At 52.3% G+C, this 14,030-nt stretch overlaps 1 protein-coding gene across 1 annotated transcript in view; it reads right to left on the reverse strand.

Moving 5' to 3' along the window:
- Positions 1 to 4,750: 4,750 nt before the first annotated feature.
- Positions 4,751 to 14,030, reverse strand: part of FOXK2 (forkhead box K2) — a gene marked incomplete at its 5' end in the record, with an annotated part of 32,205 nt that continues 22,925 nt past the window's right edge. The window contains 6 exons of the mRNA XM_006869615.1: positions 4,751 to 4,935; positions 8,202 to 8,411; positions 8,502 to 8,798; positions 10,390 to 10,565; positions 11,088 to 11,281; positions 13,440 to 13,586. Coding sequence (XP_006869677.1) covers positions 4,751 to 4,935; positions 8,202 to 8,411; positions 8,502 to 8,798; positions 10,390 to 10,565; positions 11,088 to 11,281; positions 13,440 to 13,586 — 1,209 coding nt within the window. The remainder of the gene's footprint in view (positions 4,936 to 8,201; positions 8,412 to 8,501; positions 8,799 to 10,389; positions 10,566 to 11,087; positions 11,282 to 13,439; positions 13,587 to 14,030) is intronic.

Here is a 14,030-nt window from a genome sequence, read left to right on the forward strand (position 1 = left end):
GGTCCTGGGGTCAGTCTCCGGCCTTGGCACCTTGTGTGCAGGACTCGGAAGTCAGTCTTTCCTGCACCCATCCCATCAGGCCAAGACCACTCCATGCGAGCAAATCCAGGCTCTCACCACTGGCTTCTTCTTCTCCGTGAGTTCCCACTAACACCTTAGCCTCCCAGGCACTTTCAAGTTTTGGGCCTTTGGCTGAAGGGTTTCGGTTTTGCGTCTTTGTGCTGGCACACACTTCCTATGAATACATTCAGCTTGGAGACAAAGTGAGAGAAAAGTAAGGAAGATTCTTTCCCCATCACTCCTCTTTGGTCCCCTTTAGTTTTTTTTTCTGTCTTTAGTGTCTGTGGGAATGCAGCTTCATGGCTCCCTTCTACCCCCCCCCCCGCCCCCCAGGACCCCCCCTTCACACTTACAGTGACAGGGGAGATGGACAAATGACAGGGGAGAGGGCTCCTATTGCGCATTTTAACTTTTATATTCATTCCCAACATGAGGGATCTTCAAAAAGTTTGTGAAAATGTATCTTTCAACTCCATTCTTCCATAAACTTTCTGAGACTTCTCCACTGAGCTACGTATGCTACCCTAACATAAGGCAGGAACTATGAGCAGGGCGCAGACGTCCAGGAAAATGCTTGCCAGATTGGTTGGTCTAGACTTGATACCCTGCCCCAATCTGTCTGCTTTTGTTTTCCAGATGTGAGCCGTTGGTAGTTGTTGGTGCAGGGAGAGGGGAGTGTGCTCATCCAGATGGGAGTTCTAAGAGCAGGAGACACATGACTACACACACGTCTGATCATCTTATCTAGGGTCAGCTGAAGCCACATGCAGAGACAGCAACAAGTGTGCACATCTCTGCTCACAAAACCTACAGGAATTTCTAATAAGTATCCATTACATCTCTCGTCTCCTATGTTTAGTCCTGAACTTATTATATACTGATTACATGTAAATTCATGTCCCTTATAAAGTGTGGCCCTGTAAGACCTCCCTGCAACAGCCACCAGGGGGTTTTGCCACATTAACTCTTGCACTGGTTACAGGTTGTTGTGAAGCGCCGTGGAGTCATTTCCGATGCATAGTGTGACCTTGTAGAGGGCTTCCGAGGAGCGGCCAGTGAGTCCAGCGAGTCGGAGCTGCCGACCTTGAGGTTCAAAACCAACCCTGCGGTCCAGCGCATTAAACCGGTTCAGTCTCCTGTATTCGAAGATCTTCAAGTTTTTCCCCCAAATAAAGCTATGTTCTCTAGTAGCTATTACCTCCTCTGACTCGATTTACCTTTAAGAAGGCCCCCTAACACCCTGAGGAGTTGCTCTGAGAGAAAGGGGATCTGTGACTCCAGCACTGGTAGGAGACCAGATGCAAACCGCAGGTGAGCAACCGCTCCCTTTGGAAGAGGGATCTCGCAGCGCATTCTAAACTGAGGGCGTCCGTGTAGGGAACTTTCCCCTGAACACTCAATGTCAGCTCCCTTGAGCTCCCGAAGGGGCCGTCACGTCAGAGTCCCAGTCCTGCCCCACACCTCTGGCCGCGTTCTTCAGCTTCGGCTCCGTAGACAGCCTGAACCACACCAGCTCTCATGTCAGGTGACCGGAGCGGACACCCGTGTACCTCTGGAAGACTTTCTCTTTCATCTTATGCAAGAAGACATGGTAAAGGGCAAGTCTGCAGGAGAAACGCTGGTGGCACAGAGGAAAGCAGCCACGAGTGTGTATGTCAGCACTGCCTGAGCCCCTGGCCCTCAATGGTGCGGGTTTGGCCAGCAGAGCCCTCACTCCTGGGAATCAAAACATCAAACCTTTGGAAAATGAGTTCCAGTCCTCTGGGCTTTCAGGGTGCTCAGAGAGCGTAAAGTTCAAAAAGAAATGCCTGCTGAAGTTTATACTCACCAAAATGACAATCATACTCTGGATTCAATTAAAATTAATAAAAATATTTTATTGAGTTTCAGGAACTTGGTACTTTTCTGTTAAAATTTCAAATTTTTGCACACAAATCACCACTGTACTTTCTAGAAGAGTGTTAAGTTAGGACTTCAAGACTGTTACTTATATTCTGTGTCACACAGCAGAGAAATCCCAAGTCCTGCCCCTGCCCCGCCCACCCCCCTTCTGACCCTAACTACCGACTACTCTGTATACTAGCAGAGGACAGAGGACAATGACGAAAGTGGGTGGTGTGTTGAAGGAGCTCAACTGTCCACGTGCATGCTCTACTGAAGCCAGAGGAGGATCAATTCAGAAATCATCCCGTGGACGCTTTGGAATGCAACACATCATTTGGATTCTATGTGAGTTTCCCTTTTGCTTTATGGTTTGGTTCTGGCCAAAGCTGTTGACATTACGTTTCTATTCCCTGAGGGAGCTCAGAAGTTTGGCAAAGGTCAAAGCAGAGACTTGAAAATAAAACATGTAGGGGTCACAAGTGGATAGCTGGGGGTTCACTGCCCACTATCTGGGCCGAGAGACCAGAACAGAGACGGGATGTGGACACACTAGATCTGGCAGCTGCATTCTGACAGGAGTCCAGTGCCTTTAAGACTGGGAAGAAGAGCTGAGCCACGGTACCTTGCAAACCAGTTTCCTCTGTCTCCCCAAACTCTGAGATCCCTGTACGTACTCAGCCACCCGAACGTGGCAGCCAGAGGAAGCAGGAAGTGCAGACTGACACCTGAAAACAGGCGCACCTCATCAATGTGTTCTGATCTCGACTGCTGCCTTTGCACCCTAACAATTCACTTTTCCCTCTCTGCCAACAGGAATCCCTCCAAGTCCCATAACATCTGGTGTAGGCTCACCGTCAGCCACATTCTAGACTACACCAACGAGGGGCAAGTCCATGCCAAAGACTCCATGGATGACGACAGGGCTCAACCACTCCACAGGGGACTTAGTCCACTCACCTGCCCAGCTCCTGGGCTACTGCCCACAGGAGGACACGAGCACAGGGTTGCTCCTTTGTGCCAGCTCGGGAGCGACCCAAGCCAATGCAGGATACAAGGAAATCCAAATCATCTCCCTCACTGCCAAGCCTCCTGAACAAGAAAACCAAATCTGCATTCCAGGGTCTCTGTGCTGTGCGTGTTTGGAAGCTGAGGGTTGCACGGAAGGCCCAACTCCCAGCATGCAGCAGGCCTATTCTGCCCCTGCCCCCCAAGACGGCGTGTTCACAGGACAGTCTCCCTATTGTTCCCATGGCTGAGTTAGAAGGTCAGCTAGTGAGGGAGCTCATAACCTTTAATATGCACATCTGCAGTAACATTGTGGATCGACGCGCAGTACTTGGAACAGATTTATCATATTTGGTCTTAGGTAAATAATAAATGTTTTAAAATTGCCTAAATATACCATTCTGAGCTGTTTCATTCCATCAGGAAAATACAGGGTTTTTTTTTCCTCTTTTTAAAAAAAATTAAATACCAAAATAACTACATTTAAATAAATAATGTTATGATGATGACGTCAAAAAATGCACAGTAAGGCCAAAGCCCTCTGTGTGCAGGGCTGCCCAGCTCTGACCCCGGTGGCTCCGGGTGTGGGCTGAGGCCTCGGCCTTCTATTCCTCCTCACCTCACCGTGCGCATGCTCTTCTTCAGGAAGGCAGGACTCAGCCTCAGTATTGGATGCAGTTCTGAAAGGTCCAGGATTTCCTATTGTGAATCAGAAACCACCTCCATGTTCCAAACACTGACCAGGGGCACCTGTGTCCACTGCTGTGCAGGGAGCAGGACAAGCCGTCAGATGAAGCCAGGCAGGGACACCTAAAATGCCGACCGTATCACTCAAGATCTTGGATCCGTTTGAAGAGGGTGTGTGATAAAAGATTGAATCTTTTTCCCCAAATGAAGTGGTAACAGTTCTGTTGTTTTAAACGTAATACAATACTTAGCTAAATTTGTTTTACTCAGAGTGAAAAATTAAGCCAGGGACAAAGGCAACACAAAGAAACAACAAAAAGGAGCAAGAAAGAAACAGCTCGGTGCAGCTTGGGCGGGTCCCAGCATCTCTCTACCCATCGGCCACTGGCCCCGGCGCCTGGGGTTCATCGTCACATGCAGCCCGGGAGCGGCGGGTCGCCTCATCGGGAAGCCGCCCTGACGCAGACCATCTGCAGCTACCCGAGTTGCGCATGTGAGCCGCGCATGTGAGCGCTAACAGGACAATAAGAGGAAATCATTCCAAAGGCTGAAAACAAACAACAGAAGCTGCAGTATTTCTTCTCCCCAAGTGAGGGTTCCCATGAAAAGTTCTGTGTGATTCCAAAATTTCCAGAGTAGAAATGGAGTGATTTGAAATGCCAACGACCCCATTATTTTGTAAAGAAAGAAAGTACACCTCAAAATATTCTAATTCCACATGTGAACAACAAAATACTGTCTACCAGCGCCTGCCGTGGCGGCGGCGCACACAGGGTGGCAGGTGAATGGCCTGCCTCTGTCCCAGTGTGGAGGCCCGGTCCCGGAGACTCGCGGTCCTGAAGTGAGGCCCGGAGGGCTAAGCGCTGCGGCCGGCGAGGGAAGGAGACCGTGGCCTCTGGATCAAGGTTTTGCTGTGTGTGGTTTTTTTTCAAGTGTGATTTCTGTTTTAAATTAAGGAGTCTTAAGGCCACCCGGGTTTGCGTTTTCAGTGCTGAGGGGTGAAGTCCAACCGCAGGGCCCTTTACCACTGAGTGGGAGCGTCCGACGCGACACGGGGCACAGGCACGCCTCCTTTGGCACCACAGTTGACACTTCGCGGAGGAAGAACTCGTGCCTAGTTCTCCCGCACGGCTGTGGGCGGCGCGTCCACACTCACAGCGATGACAATGCTTTCCCCGTCCTCCGTCTTAATCCGCTTCAGCTCCGGCTGCTCTGGTGACTCGCCGTTCTGGCGCTTTGTGGGCAGGGATGCGGACGCCGACGCGTGGGTCGCCAGCATGTGCAAGGGGCTTGCAGCAGCTGCAGAGAAACCCCAAGTTAGAACCATGAGCCCACAGTTCAGTGTTCTCTCTACCCACAGAGCCACCCCCCCCCCCATAGCATCTCACAAGGCCAGCACCCACCTTTCCCGGTGGGCCATCCAGCTCCTCTCCCTGGCCTGGCCATATTGAGCAGACAGTGTGCGTCCTCGAGGACCTGCCCACCCTTCCGAGCCCCCTCAGCCCTGCAGTTTAGTTAGGATTGGGCTTTGAGAATCCTAATTCGTCAGAGTAACTGTGTTCAGAGGGCATGTTTTCACTGCAGGGGAGGCCGGTTCTAGTTCAGAGAAAGGGGATCCCCAATACTGCTGAGACGCTCATCCCCTCCTCCCCACTGGCTCTTCTCTACACAGCACCACCCTGTCCCACTCCCAGGGGCTTCTGGGTAAAGCCAAACAACTCTGAAAGATTTCCTGATTTCAGAATTGTTACAAAATTCACAGCAGAGGGCCACCAATCACGGGGCAGAAAGGGGCCCCACTGGTGACCAGCGGACTCCTGAGGCAAAGAAGAACTGGGTGGGGCCCAGCTACCTCCACTCAGCATTTTGGTCATAGATGACTCCTGATCCAAAGAGGGAAAACACAGAACAAAATTCCAAATTCTTATGGCCTCTAGACTTTCTGGATTCATGGAAACTGAATAAACCCCTGCTCTGAAGTGATTTTAAAACCAAACAACATCCAACAAACATTATAAAGAACGTTCACCACCATTAGCCTTTAGAGACGCAAATTAAAACCACCATGAAATTCTCATCGCACTCCAGCGTCAAGACAAATGCTCAGCAAGCCCGCTACTTGGTATATGGGACCTGTCTTCATCGCTGCACTATTAGCATGACAGCAGGAGAAGATAAACAAACCGCTCCATCCACACAATGAAATACTACACAAAACGACAAATCTGTGAAACACCACACAATCCGGAGGACATCGTACTGAGTGAAACTAGTCAATCACAAAAGGGTAAATATTGCATGAGATCACTATTGTAAAAACTCAAGAAAAAGTCTCCATACTGAAGAAACATTCTTTAATGGTTGCCAGGGATTGGAGGGAAGGGAGTAGTAATTCACTGGCTTGAGGGTAGACATATTAACTTGGGTGACGGGGAGGTAATGTACAGTAAGGGGGAGGTTAGCAGAAGAAAGATGGAGCAAGGTGACAAGAGGGAGGAATGTAAGGGTTAAAGGGAATCAGGTAAATTCTGTTATATAAACAGCCCTGCAACAACTGTGTCCTACTGGTAGACGCAGGGATAGACACACAGGCGAACAGGCATGGGAGGGAGGGAGAATATACCCACAGATACTGAAAGGTTTCACAGACACACCTGTCCATGGGGATCTGCTTCACTGCAAACACATCGATATGAATGTGGTGGCGCATATGGGGGCAAATGATGAAAACTTCTTAGACAAACGCCTGGGGGCCCAGGACCATAGTCTGAGGGGACACCATGGGCAGCTGGCACAACACAGCCCACAAAGACAATGGTCCGCAACCTACTTCGGTGAGAAGTGACTAGAATCTGAAAACCTTATGAGCAGCCATCTAAGATGCAACCAGTGTGGAAGAAGGCAGTGTGATGAGCGCTAGAAACAACTGGAATCACCGAGTCCAATGAAATGATGGATCACGTGAACCAGAAGAACCAGATGGTCCCCAATAGGAAGGAAACCAAGATCTGGATGGCCTGGGGCTCCATTTTCAGCAGATAGTTCTACGGCAGGATGCTAACAGCAGTAAGGAATGCTCAAGCTTTCAGGGTTAATAGGCAACACTGATCGAAGTACAAAGTCAGCAAGTCTCGGAAGGAGGGAGGGTGAAAATGAGCAGCTCAGGGATGAAGCGGAGTAGCTGAGGCCACAGAGATGAAATCAAGTGTAGGACGTGATGAGCAGAAAACTGCTCTGCTGTTAACCTTCACTCAGTTCACAATAAAAACTTTCAAAAACAACAGTTTGGCGTGCGCATTATGCGCTTTTTAAGAATTCTTCCTGTGGGGTCACTGAGTATCTGTCAGAGGGGGAGCGTCATCTCAGAGACGGAGGGCGGGATGCTCACATGACTCAACTGACTGGGTTTATGGTTTGCTGTGTGTGATCTCAACAAGAAAACCAAGAGAGAAAAAGTCCGTTACTTGCCCACCCTCCAATGCAATGCAGTCACTGCCCTCTCGGAGGTCTTGGCTGGGAGAAATGAACGTGAAGCAGGCTTGCAGAGGAGGGATAAGGGTCAGAGGTGAGGGTAAGCATCTGTTGTTAAGCGCCCTTGAGTTGGTTCTGACACATAGTGAGCCTGTATAGGGTTTCCAAGGAGCGACAGGTGTATTTGAACCGCCGACCTTGCAGATATCCCACTGCACCACATCCGGACTCTGAGAGTAGCTCAGTTCCCTGAAAGCCCACTGCAGCTCGGCAGCCGCTTGCCGACTGTTTGCAGGAACGCGTTCTTTTTCACTCAGGAACAACATGATGTACTTGTGTGTGGGTGGAATGGTATGTCCCCCGACAATATGGAGACAAGGACAGGATTCCTTCCCAGTACACCTCCACCAGCACATTTTGTAGGGGGCTTTGTAGTACCTTGATCAGGAGGAGAATATTTGATCAAATCAACGACTAGGCTCAGCAGGACTGGGTGGGACCATTCCAAACCCTCACTGCCACTCATGACCCTGCTGCTGTTAGTGCCACTGAGTCGGTTCTGACCCACAGCAACCCTTTATAGGGTTTCCGAGGAGCAGCTGGTGAACTCGAACCGTAGACATGGTGGTTCAAACCGACCTGGCATTAACCCGCAGCGCCACACATACTGTGAAGCTGGCTTGAACGGCTCCCCCAATGCTTGGAGCAGGCATTCCGAGCCCCTCAAGACTCCTGCCCCACTATGGGCCCTTCCTAGTGCTCAAGGGTGTCCAGCTCCTCTGCTGTCCACAACGCAGTCTCCAGCACTCAACAGCACGCACACCAAGGAGCAGCCCGCCACTGGGCAGACTCGAGGAAGCCAAGTGCCAGCAGCCACATCCCAGGGTGACCACGGGACACACCAGGGTACGATGAGAGCGAGTGCATCTTAGTGCTTGCCCGTTGCCCTGGTGCGACGCAGTGGGACCTGGGAAGTCCGAACACTTCCTCAGACAGTTGGTGGCAACTGTGGGGAAGGAAGCGCTGAGCCCTCCTCTCCTGAACGACGCGGCTCTGGTCACTCCCACCCGAGGACACAGTTGGGCAATTCTTACCATTGTTCACCTGTCCATGGACTGCAGCGGCGACTGGTACCACATGAGTCCCGTTTTGAGTGACCGTTTTTATTGGTAGCTGGTGTTGACCTAGAGGTGCCTGCTGTACTATGGTGACCGTCTGGACGGGTGTGGACGGGGATGTTTGGATGACCCGGCCGGTGGCCCCCAGGGGGGGATGGCCAATTGCAGGGAGAGGCTCCACTTTCACTGAAAGCAAAGGACACCACGACTCAGAGGACTGGACAAACAACGAGTTGTCCAGAGGTGACTGGAGGAACCACACAGGCCCACACTCACCTTTCACCTCTCTGTGCTCTCCGTTCTCCTGTGGCTCCATCTTGGGAGGGGTCACCACGGCTGCCTGGGTGACCACTGCAGGTCCAGCGACTGCGTAAGTGTTTGTTGGTGCCAAGCCAGTCACGCTGGTGACCGCCCCCGCGGGGATCTGGTGGACCACGTGGACTGTCTGCACGACAGGCTGCTGGGAGGTGGACGTGGTCACGGGCGTGGCCACCGTGTAGGTGACGGGTTTGATGGTCTGTGGGAGCTGCCGCTGCACAGTTATCAGAACCGGCTGAGTGGACAGAGGGGAACCTGAGGGAGAGAAGTTCTAGTGAGGCGCCACGACTCATCCCGTACAAGGCCCGAGGATAGTCCAGGGGTGCTCGTGAGGGGACACAGGACACACTGTTCATCGAGTCACTGACTTGGGGCACCCCAGAGCATATCAGAGTACAACTGTGCACCATGAGGTCTTGGTGGCTGATTGTTCAGAAGTCGAACACCAGGTTCTTCTCCCAAGGTGCCTCTGGGTGTGGAATGTGACTCCAGCCTGCTCCCTGGGGGGCCCCTTAAAGCCTGTCTGCTCACAGCTCTCGGCATCCATCATCGGGACAGGTGCAGGCAGACACAGTCGGACACGCTCACCTGGTCACCATAGTGCTGGTGGGATAGTGTCTGCCAGGGGAAGTGGCGACTTTAGACACAGCTGGGCTGTAACACAGCCTCTGCCAATCCAGCTCTTGCTGGTTCTGGGCTGAGATTAGAAAGAGATGCGGAGACCAAGTGCTACATACGAGGCCAGGACAGGCACCATGTGGGGACCAGGAATTCCCATTTATCAACACACATGTTACCAACTGACTGGAGACAACCTCACTAGACCACGTATTGAAAGCCTGCAGACTGCCAGGGCAGACGTTTTCATTCTGCGCCCTAACTTGGTAATAAGCAAACCAGCAAGGTCCCCCCATTCTAATCCGTGTTTTGAGAGTCCTGGGTGGTACTGTAGGATCCGCACTGGGCCGCTAAACACAAGGTTGGTGGTTCAAACCCACCAGCCACTCCTCGGAAACCCTACCCAGGGTGGCTCTGAGTCAGAGCTGACTTCACTTGGTGCCTCGGGAGCACTGTGCTCTACGGAACAGGCCCCGTACCATGACAGACAATCACTCCGTCAGAGTCTGAGTCTCGGAAAGCCTCTATAGGGTCACCGAGTCACAGCCAACTTGACAACCATCAGTGTCTAGTCTGTACAGTGAATCTGGGGGCCTGTCTTCATGGAACTTTCAATGCTGAGTTTTGTGTTACTTCAGGTACTTATAACAACAACAACAACAACACATAGTACCGGTCCCCTGGTGTACTGGATGAGCACTGGACTGTGAGCCAAAAGGTCAACAGTTCAAACCCACCAGCTGCTCCTCGTAAACCCTATAGCGGGTGGCTCTGAGTCAGGATGAACTCGATGGCACCTTAGAACATTAACATAGAGAGCACAGTTGAGAGACAGTCACCGAGCGCCCCTGGAAAGGCCCTAGTGCTTGTTGTGGGTGTTCTGGAGCCTGTGAAACGACCTCCAATTGTTAACCCTACACCCAGATGAAGAATATACGGCACCTGTTGTTGTACAGTACCACTGAGTCGGTTCTGACCCACAGAGACCCCATATTGGGTTTCCAAGACTGTAAACCTTTACAGAAGCAGAAAGCGTCATCATTCTCTTGCGTAGCGGCTGAGGGACCGGAACCACGGACTTTGTGGTGTGTTAGTCCGGTGCTTATGCTACAGAGCCACTGTGCTCCCTCCCACAGGGCATTAGGCAGGTCTTTCGTTAAAACAAGGACTTGTGAGAGCTAAGCTTTCCCTGTGGACACGGCAGCAGCACGCAGTTCTGACAACTTACCTGGGGCGCTCTGGGCAAAACGAGCCTCTTGGATGACGGCGAGCTTGGGCTGCGTGGTTGGCGCTTCAGGCTCCAGGGGGGCTGGTGAACCTTCCCGCGATAGGCTCTCGGGAGTCTGCGCACCACTGGAGTGAGCAGACAGCACTCCCGCGTGGTTGGGAGAGGCGGGGGCACTTCTGCTGTCCAGAGAAGACAAGAGAGCAGTAGCTAGTGGATGCTGACAGGGAAAGCCCTCTCCCACTGCCCGGTGGCTGCCCTAAGTGTACGTGGGCATCTCCACAGCTCTGATGGGCCCCGCAGCCGAGGAAACACAGCACCCGCTCCAGTCAGACCATAGGGCACTGGAGTTAGTGTAACACTGATACTATCGTGTGTTTAAAGACAGAGTATCTACGAATGAAGCTAAACAGCTGTCATTTCAAAACCAGGCCAAGCAATACTGTATCAATCAACCTTCGGTTTAAGGAGCTAAAAACGTTTCGTGTGCCAAATTAAAGAGAAAAACTATCGGTCAACGTGGGATCATCACACTGAGTCAAGCAAAAGGTTCCTATCTTAACAAGCACGACCTCACTAAGGCCACAAGTGCGACACGTGACTGGCACTGAGGGTAAACCCACCAGGCCCTTCCGACTCGTCCCCAAACCCCCACACCCCCATAAGCATTGAAGGAGACCTGTGTGGCCTCCTTTCCTTACCTAGAGGAGAGTGGTCCCAGGGGGGTTCGAAAGCAGGGCACGCCCCTAGGCCGTCTTTTCCGGAAGGCCTGCTCTGTCAGTTTGCTCTCAGAAGCAGGCTCTATCCGCCAGAAGGACCCTTTACCTGGTTCTTCCTGCGAACGCGGGACTTTGATGAAATAACGATTCAGAGAGAGATTGTGGCGAATCGAATTCTATGAAACACACAAAAAACAGAAACACAGAATTCATCTTTTATTTCCTGAGAAATAAAAGTGTGGCCATGTTTCCACACCAAGCAGATGCCTCAGTGTTTCCCTTCTGCCAAGCACAGCGCCATGCTCAGGGGGGCACTGCCTTCTCGGTGAGTACTTCCTGCTGGCCTTGGACACCAGGGCCACAGGGTGCAGCACAGGGAGGAAATGGTAGGTGGGCACTGGAGAGACTGGGGCTCAGGAAAAGGTGATGTGGGAGGTGCTTCCGGTCCGGTCCCAGGAAGTCAGTCCCAGTAGTGCCTGCCCATCAGGAGGCAAAGCTGTTGTCAGCCCATCTTCTATAAACATTTCATCAACCCGTTAGTACAAAGCACACTGCAGAGCAGAGGAAGGCGGAGGGGTCTCCATGTTTTCATTTGGTGCTCACAACAGGCCTGTGACGGTGTGGAGAAAGTGGGATCTCACCTCCTAGCTCTCTTCCTGTTGTCACAAAACCCCAGCACCACAGGCCCCATGAGGAGCTCGTGAGCCTTTGGTCTTCTGTGGCTGCACCCTCAGGGACAGCTTCCGTCCCAGGTCACAGGCAAAACCAGCTGACATCATGCTTTGACGTCAACTCCTCAAGCATCCACATTCACATGACACGTGCTGACTGGCAATGACTCAGAGGAAAATGGTTGCAGCCTCCAGACTCGACTCTCACTGCCCCCATTTATGCTTCACAGAACCGTGGCCACGTCCACAGCTCTGCACTGCCCGCAGCATGGCTGCCCACCGGAAGACACGTGTCCAAGTCACTTTACAGCCAAGTGCTACAGAAGAGCTCCAGGAATGAGGGGCCACGTGTGGTCTGCTCGAGGGCTTACAAAGGTTATTGGAAGCAGAGACTTACTAGCCTTTTCATAAAGTGCTTTATCAGAGGAGTCAGCGGATACCCAAGCCACACCTTCAGCTAGGCCACAGAGAGAAGCGAGGAGCCCTGAGCAGTGGCCCTCACGTCTTCAGTGTGGAGCAGGAGGAAGACGCCAAGAACGTAAACTCAGAAAAGCAAACCCAGGTGGCACCGCACAACATGCTACCCGTGGACAGAGCAGCCCGGCCTCAGACCCTCCAGACGGGGGGCTGCTCTTCTAGCTCTGGGAATGTGGTAACACTCAGATCCCATCCTCCCGACAGGCTTGACTGCGTCTTCTCATTCCACCAGGCAGTCTGCAGAACACAGGACATAGGAGGCTTGGCTGAAGAGCCACCACAACCGGTAAACACCCTGGAGGGCACCACAAGGCCCTTGCCGTTCGGACGTCCAGGAAGCACACGGTCATCTGGCAGCACACAACTGGCTACCACTTGGATTGAGACGGCAGGTTGCTCTCGTTAAACCCACTCAGAAGGAGGCCTCCCATTCCACCTCTCCTGACCGTAGCTGCCACCCAAACCCAGCCTGCCGGGGCACCAGCACCACACTCGTCTGCCCTCCACCAGACATTCACCACATTCCTGTCCGGACTCCAGGCTCTCAGAGGTTGCACACGTATGCCCGTGCCCTCCTCAGCCCCAGCCTGCTATTCCTCAGGGCACAAGGCTCACCTGCTTCACTCGCCTTCCAGCTCCTGTCATGTTCTGCTCACTTTTGTAGATGAAACACCACACTGCTACTCTACTGCTCGCTCACAGAATCGAGACGTTGACGGGGCTCAACAAGAACTGAGAAACGTCAGTGGCTTTGGAGGCCCGAGTCCCTGACACAGGTCTGACTGCTGGTGACTGCTGATTGGCTGCTCCGCCCAGCCTCACATAGCTCCAGCAGACACATTTCCAAAGGCTTGCCTATTCAATAAGCAGACTGAAGGACTCCCGGGAGTCCTTCCTGGCTACGTCGTGACCTGAGACACCGTCCACTGGCTCACGTCCTACCTGCCTCCTCTCATCCCTGCCCCACCGTCTGATCAACAGTCAAGGTGACTAACGTGGGAAGCAAACAATGGCACTGCCACACACGGCGCTCAGAGGGGACCTGCGAAGGGGCAGTGGTCTGCTGGGCAGGGTCACTGGCTTTCCAGGTCATGGGGACACACAACGTTCAGACCTTCCACACAGGGGTGAGATGGGTGCCCTCTTAGCAGAGTGAGTCTTCACAGCACCAACCACCACAGCCTACCTGCCAGCCCTTGTCTGCCGTCCTGTAGTAGGGGTAGTTCTTGGTGATGTGTGTGTAGATGCCGTTTAGGGTGAGCTGCTTGTCAGGCGCCATGGTAATTGCCTGTACTATTAACTGAGCATAGGAGTACGGTGGCTTTGAGTCATCCTGTCGAGAAGGAGAGGAGAAGAGGTAACCATATACAGTAATCACACCACAGACTACATTTACCACAACGCACGCTTCTTAGCTGTCTTCAGTCTTGCTGAGAAAAGATCTAGTTTTCCTTACTATAAAACTTACCGGTTTGGAGTTATTTAGGAAAATACGGAGAATTAAGTAGCAGAGTGGAAAGCGTCATAAAGTAGAACCCTTCAATGAAGGGCGAAGACCCTAGAAACAGGCGCCCTGGCAGATGTTCCCCACGCGTGGAGCTGTAGGCAAGAATCCCAGAGCAACGCAGCCACAGTGGCGTTGCCCACAGTGCCGCATGGACCCCATGTCCACAGGCTGGAATGTCCTGCTCCCAGAGCTCAGGGCACCTCAGGCCCCATACACAATCTACACACATAACATAACACGGAGTGAGAAAGGAGCTATAAAAAATACCTG

The sequence above is a fragment of the Chrysochloris asiatica genome, unplaced genomic scaffold (genome assembly GCF_000296735.1).
Source record: "Chrysochloris asiatica unplaced genomic scaffold, ChrAsi1.0 scaffold00132, whole genome shotgun sequence".
Classification (NCBI taxonomy): Eukaryota; Metazoa; Chordata; class Mammalia; order Afrosoricida; family Chrysochloridae; genus Chrysochloris; species Chrysochloris asiatica.